Source organism: Vanessa tameamea, chromosome 12 (genome assembly GCF_037043105.1).
Source record: "Vanessa tameamea isolate UH-Manoa-2023 chromosome 12, ilVanTame1 primary haplotype, whole genome shotgun sequence".
NCBI classification, from domain to species: domain Eukaryota; kingdom Metazoa; phylum Arthropoda; class Insecta; order Lepidoptera; family Nymphalidae; genus Vanessa; species Vanessa tameamea.
The window spans coordinates 22,687-40,297 of record NC_087320.1 but is presented as its reverse complement, the minus strand read 5'-3'; the positions used below and the strand labels follow the sequence as shown (position 1 = coordinate 40,297).

Here is a 17,611-nt window from a genome sequence, read left to right as displayed (position 1 = left end):
TATTTTATATTTTTAAATACACTCAACTATGTCTTAACTTATTTTCAGTTCCGCTTTACGTTGCAAGATAGTAGAGTATCTTGAATAAGTAATATATAAATAATTTACATATTGTTAAAGTACTTAAACTTTAAATTGCAAATTTGTAAATATTTAATTGATTCATTAATAATTTAAGGTTGGGTCTAAATTAGTAGAACTGTTTTTTTTAACATATTTCTATTTCAGTGATGACGTGATCTAAAGTTTCTTTTCTCTGTGGCACAAGGGTATAACTGGTAGAATATTATATTATATATGTATATATATATATATATTGAGCTTAGATCCAGTGATACCAGCATGGCGGTATTAGCCCCAAATTTAGGGGGAATCAAGATGTAGAGAGGGTGTTTTTTGGAGGTACATTTTTTTTGTAAAGAATACTAGCAATGCCCCAAATTAAATAAGGAATTACTAATATTCTTAATTACCGCTCCTTTTAAGCTAATCACTTGTGATAGGAGTGGGTACGACAATAGCACAAGGCGTCAGGATCGATCCTGCGACTTTTTACATCCCTAGGCGGCTCGTACACTATTGCGCTATTGACGCTTCAAAAATTTTGCATTTATTGAGGGGAGAATGAATACAAGAATATAAAACGCTAAAAATACAAAAACAATGAGGGATAATTAAAGCAAATGTTGCATCAACAAAAGTGACTAAATACTAAATTTGGAGTAAGAAAAGTTAAGAAAAAATAATGATTGTTATTATCATCAATATTATTAAATCACAATTATTGTATGTACCCACACAATTAAAATAATTAGGGGAATTTGAAGTTAGTTTTAGAGGGAACATTCTGTAGGAACTTGGAGTTGGCATCACTGCTTAGATCAAGAGTCAGAAAATCAAGAAATAATTAATCAAGCAAATGGTTAAATACATAATATTATTGATAAATGATTAGATTGAGTTATGATTTTGAATTATACAAATGGAAAACTTTTCAAGGGTTGAAAAGATCGGTGAAGGAACATACGGTGTTGTTTACAAAGCTAGAGACAGAATAACTGGTAAAGAAATTGCATTGAAGAAAATTAAACTTGAAAAGTAAGTTTTGGCGCGAAAATTGACAGTTCTAACAATGTCTCAGAAAATGATTATTATAGTATATACTAAATTACCTCATTAATAAAAAGAAAAACATGTTCTTAACGAATTCTGATTATAATTTCATAGCACCCATTAAACTTGTATATATTGCTTCCAAATTTCCGCTCCGATATATATATATATATATATATATATATACACAAATTAACGTCAAACTTTGTCACATTATCGTACTTTGAAGCAGACGGATATAATTAGATATAAGCAGTCAGGACACTAACGTAATTCAACATTATCCTGATTATAGGTCCTGTGTAGAATATAAATCTAAATTTGTCAAATTTTTCTTGTATCTGCTACAAACCCCCTGGATAGGGACCACCCACTCATGTATTCTAACCAATACTACTATCGCTAAGCAGCAATGCTTGGTATTATTATGTTTCGGTTTGAAGGTTGAGTGCCCTATATAATTACACTCACAAGGACTTATGGTTATTAAGGTTAGTGGAGCATTGGTGATGAAAGGAATGTAAATATTTATTATAATGCTAATGGCTATGGGTGATGGTGATCACTGAGAGTTAGACGATTCTTTTGCCAGTCTGCTTCCTATTTATATAAAAAGAAATATTTTTCAGTGAGCCAGAAGGAGTACCATCGACTGCTCTACGTGAAATCTCAGTACTGCGGGAGTTAAAGCATCCAGCAGTTGTGCGCCTTCTCGATGTTTTACTTGCAGATACGAAACTTTTCCTGGTGTTTGAGTTTCTTCATATGGACCTAAAGCGGCTTATGGATTTAACTAAGGGGCCTCTTAAACTTGATCTTGTCAAGGTATTCAAATTTTATACATCTATATCAAAATTATGTTTTATTTATGCTAGCCAATAAATTATTGAGCTTCAAGTTTTCACTATTTTTCATTATCAACAGCTATTATTGAACTTTCAAGTGAATAGATTGCTGGGTCCAAGATCTTTTGAATGTAATGGCTTTCAGAGTTTGAGATTGTTTAAGAGTAGGTGTTAGGCACAATCATCAAGACATCAAAATACCAATGTGTGTGATAAAAGACATTTATCAAATAGTCAAACTTATGTAAATTTGTTGTTTCGAATGTAATCACAAATGCGGACTATCACTTTGTGTACCAATTTAAATGTCTAATGTAGGCACACTTAAAGTAACAAATGTAGTTTATGATTTATTACCATATTAAAATAGTTTATTGTTAGAAAAAATATTAGGATATAATACTCTGGTTCCTTGCATGATGATTACATAATAATCTTTTTTCAATATAGTTTGTTACCAGGAAGATGTTACTTTCTTTGCAGAGTTACTTAAGGCAGCTGTTAGAGGGCATAGCGTATTGTCATGCACACCGAGTGTTGCATCGAGATCTCAAGCCACAAAACTTGCTAGTAGACACAGAGGGACACATCAAGTTAGCCGACTTCGGCTTGGCTCGTGCATTCGGAATTCCCGTTCGCGCCTACACGCACGAGGTCGTCACGCTGTGGTACCGCGCGCCGGAGATCCTCCTCGGCGCCAAGTTTTATTCAACTGCTGTTGATGTTTGGAGTCTAGCATGTATATATGCAGAAATGGTAAATCTGAGATAATTTATAAGCATTCTAAAGAGATGAAACTGATAATTGTTGGATACTCAATACCCCACTCGTTGTAGGCATAAACATCAGGATGTCTGGGGCTGGATACTGACTCACCACAGTTTACTACTAATATTGAAAGTTACTGCAACGGATGGTGAATTAAGTGAAGTATTTTTCAGAACCATTTTTCCTCCGAAGGGTAAAACCGGATATTTTGATCAACGCTTCAATATTCGTCATCAAAATCTGTTATCTCACTCTTTTTTCAGGTGAATCTATTATGCCAGCTTGAACCGGTAGAGCCCTAAGTGTGGCTCGCGGAGGGTAAAACGGTTCTATTTATGCCTTCGAGCCTATGCTTGAACCACTATTGCGACGTGTTTAATATCTGCCAGCGCTGCCTGACTAGTATTAATATGTCTTTCATTACTATCAGTTTAAATGAACCAATTAAGTAAACAATCAGAGTATCGGTATATTAAAGTATATATGTATGTACTTAAGTAAAAGTACAATCAAAAGCTTAAACTAAATTATTCTAAATTTTTAAATATACCATTTTATATATATGGTAAATTTGTCGAATCATGGCTTTGGACCTCTTGCTGTTAGTGTTTAGTTTATTTTCTTATAAGACTGCTAGTTCTCTCTGTGCATCCGCAATTTGCCTGCGAAGGTCGGTTTCTACAGATTCCCTACTAGTAACTGCCGCATGTGAAGAGACTCCTGGTTACTGTTACTGTTGTTCTCGATTGCAAATCTTTTTCAGACTGAGTACTGTTTGGAAACGAGTCTAGGACTATTATGATCATCACCACCGCCCATAGACAATGGCACTGTAAGAAATATTACCCATTTCTAACATCGCCAATGCGCCACCAACTCGGGAACTAAGATGTTATGTCTTTTGTGTCAAAAAATAGGTTTTATATATTCGGTATCGGGCGAATGGTGCGATATCGGTCATCCGACTGATGTAATCCCGAGTGCGAAACTATTCGTTTTGTAGTCAATTGGACGATCACAAGGAGTCGTATTAAAACAAAAAACGGAGTCGAGGGCCCGCTCTGAGCGCGCGAATATCGCAGGCCAGCGGCGCGACGCTGTTCCCGGGCGACAGCGAGATCGACCAGCTTTTCCGCGTGTTCCGCGCGCTGGGCACGCCGGGCGACGCGCTGTGGCCGGGAGCCCGCCTGCTGCCCGACTACCGCGCCGCCTTCCCGCGCTGGCCGGCGCGCGACGCCCGCTCGCTGCTGCCGCCCGCCGCGCGCGCCGACGCGCCCGGCGCCGCGCTGTTCGAGGCCATGCTGCGCTACGAGCCCAGCGAGCGCGTGTCGGCGCGCGCGGCGCTGCTGCACCCGCACGTGGCGGCCGCGCGCCTCGTGGCGCCGCCGCTGCCCGCTGACGCCAGCGCCGCCGCCGGCGACTGCGACGAACTTTGACGATGTGATTTATGATATGTACGAATCGAATTCGCTTCAGACTTTTGACCCAATTTTTATTATTGGGCTCGCAGGCGGCGGCGTGAATTTTAACATGTAAAATATCATCTTCATTCTGAGACTGAACAGATATGTATGTTGGAGCAATAAAATACCGATACGGAATCGATAAAGACGTGAGATATTCATTTATTGCGTCAATAGCGCAATGGTTTACGGGCCGCCTAGCGATGTAAAAAGTCGCAGGATCGATTCTGAGCCCTTGGGCTATTGTCGTTCCCACTCCTAACACAAGTGATAAGCTTAAAGGTAGGGGTAAATGGGAATATTAGTATCTCCTTAATTAATTGGGGACATTTCTACTATTCTTCAAAATATAATAAAATAAAAAACACACATATAGTGTGTAATAAATATTCATTTTTTTCCATCAGACACGTACTGAATGCTCAAAATAAAGTTATAACGGCATTTCAATTTTAACATGTAAATAAAAATATTTGTCTTACGAGACTGTCTCGTGAACAAGACATTCGTAGATAATGTATGGTGAATATCCCGTTTCAAATATTTATACTTTTCTGGAGTCTTAATGCTATTTTTTGTGTAACTAGATACTGTACAAATAATAGCAATTATAATAGACGCGTTTTACCTGAAATAAAACGCATATTAAACTACTTACCTTATTAGAAGCTTAAATAATAATGAGATAGGCTCATCCGGTTCCCGTCATATTTTACCTCTCTTTCTACCCAGGTATGTATGTCTCTTTCGCACTACCCTCTCTTTTCACTTGGCCTGTGAGAAAGTGCTGGTAGTAGTCAGCGATTCCCTTGTAATCATTGTCTGTAATTATGCACCAGGCAGAAATAGAAGCTAAGCTTCTAATAAAGTAAGTAGTTTAATATGCGTTTTATTTCAGGTAAAACGCGTCTATTAAACCACTTGCCCGTTATTAGAAGCTTAAATAGTGAGACTTGTTTGATATCGCCTGGTGAAAAGATGCCAATGTGACTTAATAAAAATAATGTGTGAAAGAATAAGTATTTAATTTGAAAAAGTAATTATATATAATTCAACCCAAATGAAAATATTTGAAAAAAATTTGCTTTTACAAGTAAGATATGTATAATTAAGCTATGAAAATGAATCATTTAATTCAATTCAGTTTATAACAATTCCTTAAATTGCTTCAATGCCCTGTGCATTAAACAGGGAAGTCAAGGTAGAATTACTATTCGAAAAAGATAAAATTTCACGCTGATAGAATTTTTGGAAAGTATTAGCTGATCTCCAGTTTCCTCGAGCCAATATATCATCAAGAGGAAAATTGTTAGTCCAATTGCTCGAAGCTACAGCGGAACGTATGCTTCCTGGAGTTTTTATATATGAATAATTTTCCAAGTAATTTGAAAGAACGCTAATATCCCAAATTGGAGGTTTCTGTACTTTAGGGTTTTCAAAGATATGGATTTCAAAATATGTTTGACCAAAACATCTTCACTCAGTTTACCGGACTGTTCTGCATTACATAGCGTAGAAATTACAGATTTGTGGAGAAGAATTGTGTTATAAGATAGGTTATGTTTTAAATGTAAATCAGCTAATTCAGAATGTGCCTACTATAAATACTATGTCACATAATTTTATTATTCAGTGTTGTAATAGATACTCAATTAAACAGACTTGATTCCTGCTGCGTCTAGTTATTTCACACTTACCAATAAGGTACTACAATGTAAACACAGTGGTGACCCCGTATCAGCGTGAATACTTTTGAATCTTACTTTTAAAGTTAAAGAAAAATGACTTCTCAACAAATAGCAGGAGCCAGCATAAGTGATCCACCAGAATTAGCAGTTGTTACCGTGTCATCAAGAATACCAGAATTTTGGTGCGACCAACCGCGACTTTGGTTTGTTCAATGCGAAGCCATCCTTGTACCTCAAAAGTTATCGGATGAAGCGCGATTTAACTTAGTTGTCACCAAGTTGGGTAAAGAGGTCATACAGCAAGTCAGTGACATATTGCTTAAGCCGTCTGACGTCAAGAAATACGATACTCTTAAAGAGCGATTATTAAAGGTTTATGAAGAATCGGAAATTAGGCAGTTCCAAAAACTACTGAGTGAAATGGAAATTGGAGACCAAAAACCTTCTCAGCTTCTACGGCGAATGAGAGACCTAGCACGTGAAAAAATTTCGAACGAGACATGGCGTATAATGTGGCAAGGTCATCTACCTCCATCAGTTCGAGGTGTTCTAGCAGTCAGTGAAGTGAGGGATCTTGAAAATTTAGCTGCCATTGCCGACAAGGTTATGGAAACTACACGACCCTTGCAAGTTGCCGAAGTTCAAGCCATGTCAAGCTCCAGCGCCAACGCCAGCACCAGCAGTGACACCGCTTTCATTATTGCGGAATTAGCGAAATTCGAGAAAATCGAGAAACAAAGGAATAGACGTGAAAAATACAGAGGTCATCGTTCGCGATCTCGATCGGCGTCTCGTATTCGTAATACGATGCAAAACAACCCAGAATGGTTATGTTTTTATCATTTTAGATTTCGTCACAGAGCAAGAAAATGTATAGAGCCGTGTGCTTGGAAAACGTTACAAAATAAGGAAAACTAAATGTGGTGCAATCGCAGGTGGAGATATGCGCCATAACCCCAGTCCACCGCCTTTGTATTAGAGATAACAATAGTGGCTTAAAATTTTTAGTCGACACAGGAGCAAATATACCGGTTTTACCAGTAAATAGTCGAAAATTTTACAATAGTGACTTAACGCCGCAAATGGCACCGAAATTAAAACGTATGGTGAAAAAACTATAAATTTAGACTTTAGTCTACGTCGTTCATATCGTTGGACTTTTGTATTTGCAGACGTTAAGCAACCTATCTTAGGGGCTGATTTTTAAGCCATTATAAGCTGTTAGTAGATGTAAGTAAAAGGAAACTCATTGATTCAGTGACTAGTTTACAAGCTATTGGATCCATAACTTTACAAAATTTTCTTTCTGTTAGAACAATAAATTGTAAAAACGAATACAGTAACATTTTATGTGAATTTCCCAATGTTACCAAACCTATGTGTTTCAAGGAAACTCCATCGCATTGTGTTGTACACTACATAGAAACTACGGGTTCAGCTGTTTACGCGCGCCCGAGACCGCTACCACCGGACAAGTACAATAAGATTAAAGCCGAGTTTCAGAAAATGCAAGAAATGGGCATTTGTAGACCATCGAAAAGTAATTGGGCAAGTCCATTACATGTAGTTACAAAAAAGAACGGAGAAATAAGACCCTGTGGTGATTATAGACAATTAAATGCTATAACAAAACCAGATTGATACCCAATACCCCGTATCCAGGACTGTACGTACCTTTTACATGGCAAGGTTATATTTTCCTTCAAAATTTTCTTTCAAAGGAACCTTCTGGTTTGGTTGCGTTTATATTATGCTGATTTGCCCATGTTATCCATCGAGACCAAGCTACTTTATACGTTTTCCATGTGGATGGACGCCAGGAACATCGAAGCAATGATATTTGGTCAAAATCCCAAGATTTTAACTTCTCAGACCAACCCCACATTTCCAGATTTCCAGAGTCATGTCCTGGACTTTCGGAGGTGGAAGCCCTGTCGTCGTGTCGATCAAAAACCGTTTCAGGTTTGTCAATGTGAATGGGGGTGCAACGCTCCGTAATTTCAAATCCGCTCTCCAAAATACCTTTTCCCATCGAGGAACCACTATGAGATATAGACCTGTTGCTTGGTTCAGATGAATTAGCACTTTGGGTATTAGAAAGGGTGGAGGAAAGATCCATGCCAGCGGAAATTTCCATGGCACACTGAATGCGTCGAGATACATTGCCTCGTGATCCTTGAGATCTAAGGTTGCATAATTCGCTACCACTCGGGCGGTCTTCGACGCAAACAGGTCTATCACAGGCGTTCCCATTTTCATAAACACGATCTTCGTGCAATTTGGCATTAAATGCCACTCCGGAAAACGGTGAAGCCTGGACAAGGAATCCGCTTGTGGATTAAATAGACCCCGAATGTGATGGATTTTGAAGTGTATCTGTTGATCGGCGAAGATTCGAAGTATGCGGTGAGTTAGGTTCGTTAGTGGTTGAGATTTCGTTCCACCCTTCTTCTATCTTATCTTCGATCTTCTAGTTTACCTTACTCATAGGTGGGCGGAAGCAGTTGAGAGCAAGGGGGAGGCATTAGCAGCCAGTCTGGACATAGCGAAGGCCTTCGATCGCGTGTGGCACAAAGCGCTTCTTTCGAAGCTTCCTTCCTATGGGCTTCCCGGGAAATTATGCAATTGGGTTACCAATTTTTTGGCAGATCGGAGCATCAAGGTCGTTGTCGACGGTGCATGCTCCGACTTAAAATTCGTCAATGCTGGTGTTCCACAAGGCTGCGTTCTTTCACCCACTCTGTTTCTTCTGCATATCAATGACATGTTGCAAATCAGTAACATTCACTGCTATGCAGACGACAGCACCGTAGACACCTCATACACCGGCCGTGTTAATATTTCTCGGGAAAACGTCGAAGAAAACCGGAACAAACTTGTATCTGAAATCGAGTCTTCGTTAAACAAAGTCTCGAACTGGGGTCGGCTAAACCTAGTCCATTTCAACCCCAAAAAGACGCAAGTTTGCGCGTTAACTGCTAAAAAAACACCATTTGTCGTATCTCCACGATTCGAGAACATTCCGTTAGCCGCCACAGCTAGTATCGGAATACTTGGCGTCGATGTTTCGAGCCTCGTTCAGTTCCGCGGTCAATTGGAAGGCAAAGTTAAATTGGCATCAAAAAAGCTCGGTGTGCTCAGCAAGGCAAGACAGTATTTCACGTCGGCCCATCGTCTAAGACTATACAAGGCGCAAATTCGGCCTCACATGGAATACTGCTCTCACCTCTGGGACGGGTGCTCCCCAGTACCAGCTCCTTCCATTTGACCGTTTCCAACGTAGAGCGGCTCGAATTATCGTCGATCAAGCCCTTTCCGATCTGCTTGATCCTTTGGCTTTGCGTAGAGATGTTGGATCGCTCTGCATCTTCTACAGAATTTATCACGGGGAATGTTCCGAGGAATTGTTCGGATTAATCCCGGCTGCTGAATTTCACCTTCGGACATCTCGTCAAAATTCCAAATATCACCCGCACCACCTAGATGTCTCGCACAACCACTCTGTGGAACCAGCTTTCGCCGGCGGTTTTTCCGAACCGATACGACTTGGGAACCTTCAAGAAAAGAGCGTACTCTTTCCTTAAAGGCCGGCAACGCACCTGCAAGCCCCCCGGTGTTGCAGATGTCCATGGGCGGTGGTAGTCACTTTCCATCAGGTGAGCCTCCTGCTCGTTTGCCACCTATGACATAAAAAAAAAAAAACCCTCGTTGCGGAGATATGCTACCGCAGATCGGTTGTCGGGTTGAATCACCACCGAGCTCCCTGCCATTTTCTCTGCGTGACTTTCCAGGACTTTCAAAATGGTAAGCAACTCTATTTGATTGCTGTGCAGCTGTTGTTCCTTTACATTCCAGATGCCTGATAAAGTTGTGGTGTCCAGATGTGCGCCCCAGGCGAGGTCCGAAGCATCGGTGACAAGAAAATGTGTTGGTGGGGGCACATGTGTTAGGGTTGCTAGGTGACAATTTTTGAGCCACCAGTGTAGTTCCTGTCTCACTTGATCGGGAAGAGAATGTTTCATCGAAAACATTTGATCTGGTAATGTATTTAGAAAGCTGAGCATGGTTCGGTGATTTAGCCTCCCCCGAGAGACAGCAAAACTGGCAAAATTGAATACACCCTGTTTCCTGTGGTAGGTATTTGCGATTTGCCCATGGGTCCCAAACTATACCTAGATAAGTTATGGATTTTCGTGGGACAATTATTGATTTTCCGTAATTCACTTGGAAACCTAGGAACTCTAGGGTGTTCAATAAGAGATTTACGTGCTTTGGTCAAAACGCTCGGGTTTTGATGTACAACGAGGTAGTCGTCGAGATAAACCACTAGCCTTTTAACCTTTTTCTCGAAAAATTTCCGGAACCCAATTAGTTAAACAAGCAAAAATCTTCGGTGCTGTACTGAGGCCGAAGGGGAGACATGTCATTTCTAGCAACTGATATTTGTAAATCAACCGTAGGAAACGACGATGTGACCGGGCTACTGGCAGATTGAAGTAGGCCTGCAATAAATCCACCTTGCATATCCAATCCCGAGGTTGGAGGAAGTCGAGTATGCGATGTACGTTTATAAGTCGAAAATGATCGGTTATCACATATTGATTTAGGAGTCTCAGATTGAAAATGGGACGGTATGATGCGTCGGTCTTTAGCACAAGAAATAGGGGAGAAATAAAGCTCGGCGATAGGGCCGCTGGTTTCAAAACCCCCTGTTCCTTCATCTGTAGGACGACAGAAGTAATTTCGTCCGACTCTACGGTGCGACGACGATCGCATATTAGGTCTAGCATTCTCAATGGAGGCTTCTGAGAAAAAGGTATGCGATATCCTGATATTATTTATACCATAAAGTCTGGAGCTCCCATTTTCCTCCAGCGGCCGACGTACTGTGCTAGACGTCCGGCTCGGAAAGTTTTCACGTCATTGTTTTTGCCGCTTATTGCCTCTGTTGTCAGAGGGTGAAAACCTACGCTTTTGTCCTCTATGAAAAGGCTGTCTTTGTCTTGTCGACCCGCGAGATCGCGAAAAGAGACACTCTTTTTGGTAGGATTATAATTACCTTGCCCCTGGCTAACATTATTATGGCCAACGGAAAGGCAATTATGACAACTGCCCCGCGAGGGCTGGTCATGATGGCCACTGACATTAGATACAGTAGCATGGTCTCAGCAATATCCTGTAAAAGTACCACGCGATGGTACAGTATGAGAGACATACCCCTGTGAGGGTACTCGTGTAGTACTCATCTTTGTTCGTGAACCATTGGCTTTATTGGATTGGCTTACGGGCCAAAAAGCTTTTCTCACACCACCTGCACTCTCTAACGCAGCAGAGAGACTTTCAGAGTGAAAAATGTGAGTACTAGAAGGAGGAATTTTATTAAATCTACATTTTATAAGCGGGCCACGAACGCTCTTTAAAATGCTATCCCTTCTCATTTCTATTGCTTCTGATCTGTGACCACAAGCCATTTGCAGGTCCGCGGAGACCTTTTGAAAATCACCCTTTAAAAATATTTCATCAATCTTTTCATTAAGATTGCTAAGCAAAGCATCTGGTTTTCTAGACCAGACTAATAAATTTCGGCAACTATTTAAGAAAATTTATTTTTGTTTTAAAATACAAAAAGTAAAGGCAGCATAAGATTTATCAGAGTGTACCAAGTGACGTAAATTATCATACCCCTTTAACTCATCATTAGTTTCAAGCTCTATAAATCCAGGGGAATGGTTATATAATTTTTGTGTGTCACTATATCGTACGTCAGAACACGTTTCACTGCCAAATCGTTGAACTTCGTTCAACATTTTTATATATTCCAAAGGGGCGCTACCGCCCCTTGATCCTGTTATACCTACGTATAACAGGATCATTAATTTTAGTTTCAATATCAAATGATAAATTAGGTACTTCAGGATTCAGATCACTACAGTATTGCATCGACTGATTATTATAAAGTTCACGATTCACGTCTGACAAAAATGATTCATTATCATTATCGCAGTAATTATTTCGTTCGTTATACAAAACATTTTGCTTTAAATCACAAACTTCTTTAGAAAGTTTTTCTAAAAGACGGTGATGGCGTTTATGATTTTTGGAGTGACGATGCTTCTTCTTTTTCTTTGAGACTCGTTGAGATTCAAACGAGCTCGAAGATGAGGAAGTATACTGCTATCGCTAGTAGAGGTTGACCGCCGCCTATCGCGTTGCGAATTAGTACCCAATGTACCCGCCACAACTCGCTCAATAGGACTATTAACATCGTTATCCATTATAAAACAACTATAGAGCGTTTATTAGTCTAAAAGGAACGAAAATAAGTCTTTATAATAGATAGTACACACAATATGTAAAATAGGGTAGAAAAATAAAAATAAATGTGCAACTTACATGTTGGATTTTTCACAATTATCACTTTGAAACAAAAATTCAAATTGAAAAGTACTTTTAGTGCACAAGTTGACCGGACGGGAAACTTCAAGCCAATGATTACAAGGGAATCGCTGACTACTACCAGCGCTTCCCACCAGGCCAGGTGAAAAGAGAGGGTAGTGCGAAAGAGACATACATACCTGGGTAGAAAGAGAGGTAAAATATGACGGGAACCGGATGAGCCTATCTCATTATTATTTAAGCTTCTAATAACGGACAAGTGGTTTAATAATAATATTCATTATTTTCCCAAAAAAGCACCAAATATTTAAAGCTGTTAACGTTGAATAAGTGTCGGTCGTACATATACGACTGTTTTTTTTACCAAAATGACTGATAATGTTTTTGCGGGACTAAAAAAAAGTTTAAAATTTAATTGAATTTTATGGCTAGAAAATGTGTTTATTTTGTCAAAATATATTTTTGTGGCTTTTTTTAGGAAAATCAACATTTTGGATTACTTTTTCAAATGTAGTATTAGAATACTCTATTGTTGAAATGTTGCCATCTAATTAGTTTAAGTGGCATCGTCGCTCTAATGCAATGTTGATAACATATAAAATAGTTACTATTACAAATAATACAATTGTTTTCTAATCATTAGTCAATCAGTGCTGCCATTGATACGGCAATAGGGTATTTGACAATGCGAAAAATAAAGTGTCAATTATTGTAATCAATATATATTATGAGTTTAAAAATGGTTATTTATTAACGAAAGTTGAAAATAATAATAAATTTATTCAAAAATCCATAAATAAAAATGCATTTTTTTAAACGTTTGTCACGTGACACAAACCGCAAAATTATAATATGTTTATGTCGTGATTCGAGCACATACATTTTTATTGCCGTATGATAATTTACCACGCAGAGCCACTGAGCTGAGTCTTCTCAGCAATCTATTTATAAGGAGACCCCATTGGAACTTAGAATCTCTAGGGATGGTAAGGAATTATGATATTTTTCGTTCATCGAATGCTTCTCTATTTAAAATTACATTTATTTTGACAAATTTTACGTTAGGAGTAGTAATTTTGTCTTCTTACGATTAAGCGGAAAGTTATTAACACTAAATCAATGTACTATTTACGAGCATTTTTTAAATCTTCATATATGTAAAGACTTATTTTTATTTTAAAAATCAAAGATGTATTACCAGCAAACAATACTAACAATTAGAAATATTTATGGCTGTTATATGAGTGGGCTTTTTCTTGTTATTTCGTTTGTAGTATAGTTACAGTCTGTAATTTTTAATCGTTTAAAATAAAATAATTAAAAATACGGCAATACGGCAGTATCATGATTTTTATTTATAAATATGGCAATCTACAGAATCGAATACGGCAACTCTGTCAAACTTGATTAAACTTGATTGTAAATCGTCAAACTCAAACTGTCAAAATGACCTAGAATGTTTGGTTTGTTTGTGTTTTAAGTCCATGCAAGTTTGTACAAACCCTGAATAGTAGAAAATAATGTATAATAAATAATAATAATATACTTTGTGTTTGTATATTATATGATAATAAAGGAGATTTAACACATGCTTAACTGGGATAAATTATTGCGTGAACCTCAAAATTGAAATTTTAAAAAACAATGTCTATAGAAATAGAATCAGCGGAGTGAGTTTAAAATAATTTTATTTGAAAGTTTGGCTTGTAATAAATAGTAGTAACAAATTATTATATTTTAATTTTTATTTCAGTGTGATCCGTCTCATACAACAGTATCTGAAAGAATCTAACCTCACGAAAACATTGCAGACACTGCAGGTGATAATTTATTTAGTACTCATTCAGCCGGATTGCTTATGTACATAAGCGTATACACTTTACTATAAACTACTAATCTTATAGCTTTAATAAATCAGCACATACAAAGGCAGTTATGCTCAATATAAATGTAATATACATATAAGTAAAGGATTCATTTGATGTGATCCTTGGTTATCTTAATAATCATGATTTTATAACTTTTTGCTACATCAACAACAGTTATTTCCAAAATAATTTAAAATTTGTCAATAAGAGAAAAAAAATATATGTTTTAAATGATTCGTGAGATCATACAATTGATTGGATAATACTAATTATAAATGACATGTTGCAGGAAGAGACAGGGGTCTCTCTCAATACTGTTGATAGTGTTGATGGATTTTGTGCAGACATTAACAATGGGCATTGGGACACAGTTTTGAAAGCAACGGCATCTCTTAAACTACCTGACAAGAAACTGATGGATCTCTATGAGCAGGTGGTATTGGAACTAATAGAATTGCGTGAACTTGGAGCCGCACGTACACTGCTGCGACAGACTCACCCTTGTCTTCTTATGAAGCAACAGGAGACGGACAGATATATGCATCTTGGTAAGTGTTGCTTCTTATAGTGGTTTATTTATAAAGAAATGTGGTAACTGTGCAGCAGTTCATAATCTAAGCCATATTTAATGAAATTAGGAGTTTATATATATATAAACTCTATTAAAATTTTTATTAAGTGCCAGTAGTGTCCAAAATGATGAGTTCATATAATGTGTTACAAAAAGTTCTAAAACATGCCAGAATCATTTTCATACTAACACGTATGACTCACACAGCTAATATAACTGTGAAGAATGCAACAACTAAAATAACACTACAATTGAGAGAGCAGACGTGCAAAAGCTACACGTATGCAATAGGTTTTCGACGAATGTGACCGTTCAAAAAGTAAAAGACGTCCGCGTGCGCGCCCCGCAGAGAACATGCTGGCGCGCTCGTACTTCGACCCGCGCGAGGCGTACGGCGGCGCGCGCGGCGCGGCGGGCGTTGGCGGCGGCGCCGGTGGCGGTGGCGGTGGCGGTGGCGGTGGTGGCGGCGGCGGTGGCGGCAAGGAGTGGCGGCGCGCGGCGCTGGCGGCGGCGCTGGCGGGCGAGGTGTCCGTCGTGCCGTCGTCGCGCCTGCTGGCGCTGCTGGGGCAGGCGCTCAAGTGGCAGCAGCACCAGGGTCTTCTGCCCCCCGGTCCGACTCGCTTCTGTCTTAGTCGTTGTTCCGATTTCGAAAACGAGCCGTCCGATCTCCGGGACCACTCGACCGTCGGTCGCTCATCGCACGTTATTTGCCGTAGGAACTACAATCGATCTCTTCCGGGGCAAAGCGGCCATAAGGGACGAGGAGGATGACCAGTGTCCTACGCAGCTATCGAAAATTATAAAGTTCGGTCAAAAATCACACGTCGAATGCGCAAGGTACTTTTATTATTGTGCTAAGCGAGTAAACTAAGTTATTTTTTTTTAACTGCCGATAGAAAAAGAGGGGTGTTATAAGTTTAATGTGTGAGTATGTGTATCCTTTCATCGAAGCTCCTAAACGGATTATCCAATTTTGATTAGTTTTTTTATTAAAAGGTCCTCAAAGTCCTCAAGTCACCTTTTATTAATTGTCAGCTCTTTTCTAGTTATTAGAGGTGTAAATATGTGAGCAACTGTACTGGTCTGATGTATTCAAAATTTGAATAGATCAGATGAAGGTAACGCGGATCTGATGCTATAACATCATCTGAAATCAGCAGGATACATGACTCCTCACCAATTTATAGCGCGTTTGAGTCGTGCTCCATGAATAGGCAAGAGATCTATTATATACGGTCCAGAAGCTTTAATTCTTTATTTGAGTTGTATTCACTTCAAAGAGTGTAACCTGATCGGCCGAAGTCGCGAACAACACGAGGGTGTGACGCAATACGAGTTGCACTGGAGTATGTTTTCAGATTCTCTCCAGACGGCCAGTACCTGGTGACGGGCTCCGTGGATGGGCTGGTCGAGGTGTGGAACTTCACGACGGGTAAGATCCGCAAGGACCTGCGCTACCAGGCGCACGACGAGTACATGAGCATGGAGGAGGCCGTGCTCAGCCTCGCCTTCGCACGGGACAGCGACACGCTGGCGGCGGGCTCCAACGACGGCAAGATCAAGGTCGGCCTCGCTCCCCTGGACCCCCCCCCTCCCCGCACTCTGCCCCGCCTCTCACTGACGAGCTGCGTGTCCGCAGGTGTGGAAGGTGTCCACGGGGCAGGTGCAGCGCAAGCTGGACCACGCCCACTCCAAGGGCGTCACGTGCTTGCAGTTTACTCGTGACAACACGCAGATCCTCTCCGCTTCTTTCGATCGATCTATCAGGTGGGTCGCGTTGACTATGGGTTTAGTCGTGTCTAGGTGATGAGTGGAGTCGTTCCGTATAATTACGATGGTTACGCCATTTTCACCTTCCGGTAACTTTCAGGATCCACGGACTGAAGTCGGGCAAGATCCTGAAAGAATTCCGAGGACACACCTCCTTCGTGAACGAGGCCGTGTTCACACCCGACGGTCACAGCGTGCTCAGCGCCTCGTCCGACGGAACCGTCAAGGTCGTCACTAGCTCGTAACCGTCTAACGGGCGGGTCGAGTGGGACCGGTACTGACGCGAGTGTCGCCGCAGGTGTGGTCGGTGCGCACGGGCGAGTGCTCGGCGACGCTGAAGCCGCTGGGCTCCGGCGAGCCGCCCGTCAACTCGTTGCTGCTGACGCCCAAGAACCCGGACCACTTCGTGGTGTGCAACCGCACCAACACCGTGGTCATCATGAACATGCAGGGGCAGATTGTGCGCTCGTTCTCGTCGGGGCGGCGCGAGGAGGAGGGCGGCGCGCTCGTGTGCGCCGCGCTGGGCGCGCGCGGCCGCCTCGTGTACTGCGCCGGGGAGGACCTCGTGCTCTACGCCTTCTGCGCCGCCAGCGGCAAGCTGGAGCGCACCATCAACGTGAGTACCCCCGCGCCCGCCGGCGCCCGCGCCCCCGCCCCCGCCCCCGCCCCCGCCCCTCTCACGAGCCGCGTCTGTCCAGGTGCACGAGAAGAGCGTCATCGGGATGAGCCATCACCCGCACCAGAACCTGCTGGCCACGTACGGCGAGGACGGGCTGCTCAAGTTGTGGAAGCCGTAGGCGTCGCGTCGTTCGATTTGGAGATCTCTCTTTTTCTGAGTATTGACTTTTGCGAGTGCTCACTGATATTGTAAAAAGTTTAAATCTTAAGTGATCGTTTGAAAGTAAATGACTGTAAAACTGATAATGTTCAATCATTTGACACCCAAACCTCGCATAAATTACTATTATCAAATAAAAAAAAAGACTATAGTCCGTTCACAGTTATTTCACCTCTGGCTATTAAGTTGGCTTACTTGTGAAATGTGTTGCTGTAGCTAGTTTCTATAAATCCTTTGTAAAAAATTAGGTAATCGTGATAGATGAGTAGTGGTAGTGGCAGAATTAAAGGC

The 17,611-nt window shown here is 40.8% G+C and overlaps 2 protein-coding genes across 3 annotated transcripts; both read left to right on the top strand.

The window, feature by feature from the left end:
- Positions 1–879: 879 nt before the first annotated feature.
- LOC113403916 (cyclin-dependent kinase 2) lies at positions 880–4,804 on the top strand. The gene is made up of 4 exons (XM_026644578.2): positions 880–1,098; positions 1,743–1,938; positions 2,442–2,714; positions 3,809–4,804. The coding sequence occupies exons 1-4, from the start codon at positions 983–985 to the stop codon at positions 4,160–4,162; spliced, it is 939 nt and encodes a 312-aa protein (XP_026500363.1). The 5' UTR covers positions 880–982; the 3' UTR covers positions 4,163–4,804.
- Positions 4,805–13,734: 8,930 nt separating this feature from the next.
- LOC113403912 (WD40 repeat-containing protein SMU1) lies at positions 13,735–17,406 on the top strand. 2 transcript variants are annotated; one of them, XM_064216483.1, is made up of 11 exons: positions 13,736–13,943; positions 14,027–14,093; positions 14,431–14,689; positions 15,062–15,130; positions 15,188–15,322; positions 15,429–15,549; positions 16,071–16,275; positions 16,352–16,479; positions 16,583–16,709; positions 16,781–17,098; positions 17,181–17,406. In XM_064216483.1, exons 1-11 carry the CDS (start codon positions 13,918–13,920, stop codon positions 17,277–17,279), a joined length of 1,554 nt encoding a protein of 517 aa, XP_064072553.1. In that variant the 5' UTR covers positions 13,736–13,917; the 3' UTR covers positions 17,280–17,406. The 2 variants fall into 2 exon arrangements, with proteins under 2 accessions (XP_026500359.1, XP_064072553.1); XM_026644574.2 differs by having other exon boundaries at positions 13,735–13,943; positions 15,062–15,322.
- The last annotated feature ends 205 nt before the right edge of the window (positions 17,407–17,611 follow it).

Excerpts from the sequence above, each read along its gene's own strand:
- LOC113403916 (XM_026644578.2), top strand. The coding sequence starts at position 983 with ATGGAAAACTTTTCAAGGGTTGAAAAGATCGGTGAAGGAACATACGGT. Across the intron at positions 1,099-1,742 it reads AAGAAAATTAAACTTGAAAA|TGAGCCAGAAGGAGTACCAT; the intron begins GTAAGTTTTGGC and ends AATATTTTTCAG. Across the intron at positions 2,715-3,808 it reads CATGTATATATGCAGAAATG|GCCAGCGGCGCGACGCTGTT; the intron begins GTAAATCTGAGA and ends CGAATATCGCAG.
- LOC113403912 (XM_026644574.2), top strand. The coding sequence starts at position 13,918 with ATGTCTATAGAAATAGAATCAGCGGA. Across the intron at positions 14,690-15,061 it reads GGACAGATATATGCATCTTG|AGAACATGCTGGCGCGCTCG; the intron begins GTAAGTGTTGCT and ends CGCGCCCCGCAG. Across the intron at positions 15,550-16,070 it reads TCACACGTCGAATGCGCAAG|ATTCTCTCCAGACGGCCAGT; the intron begins GTACTTTTATTA and ends GTATGTTTTCAG.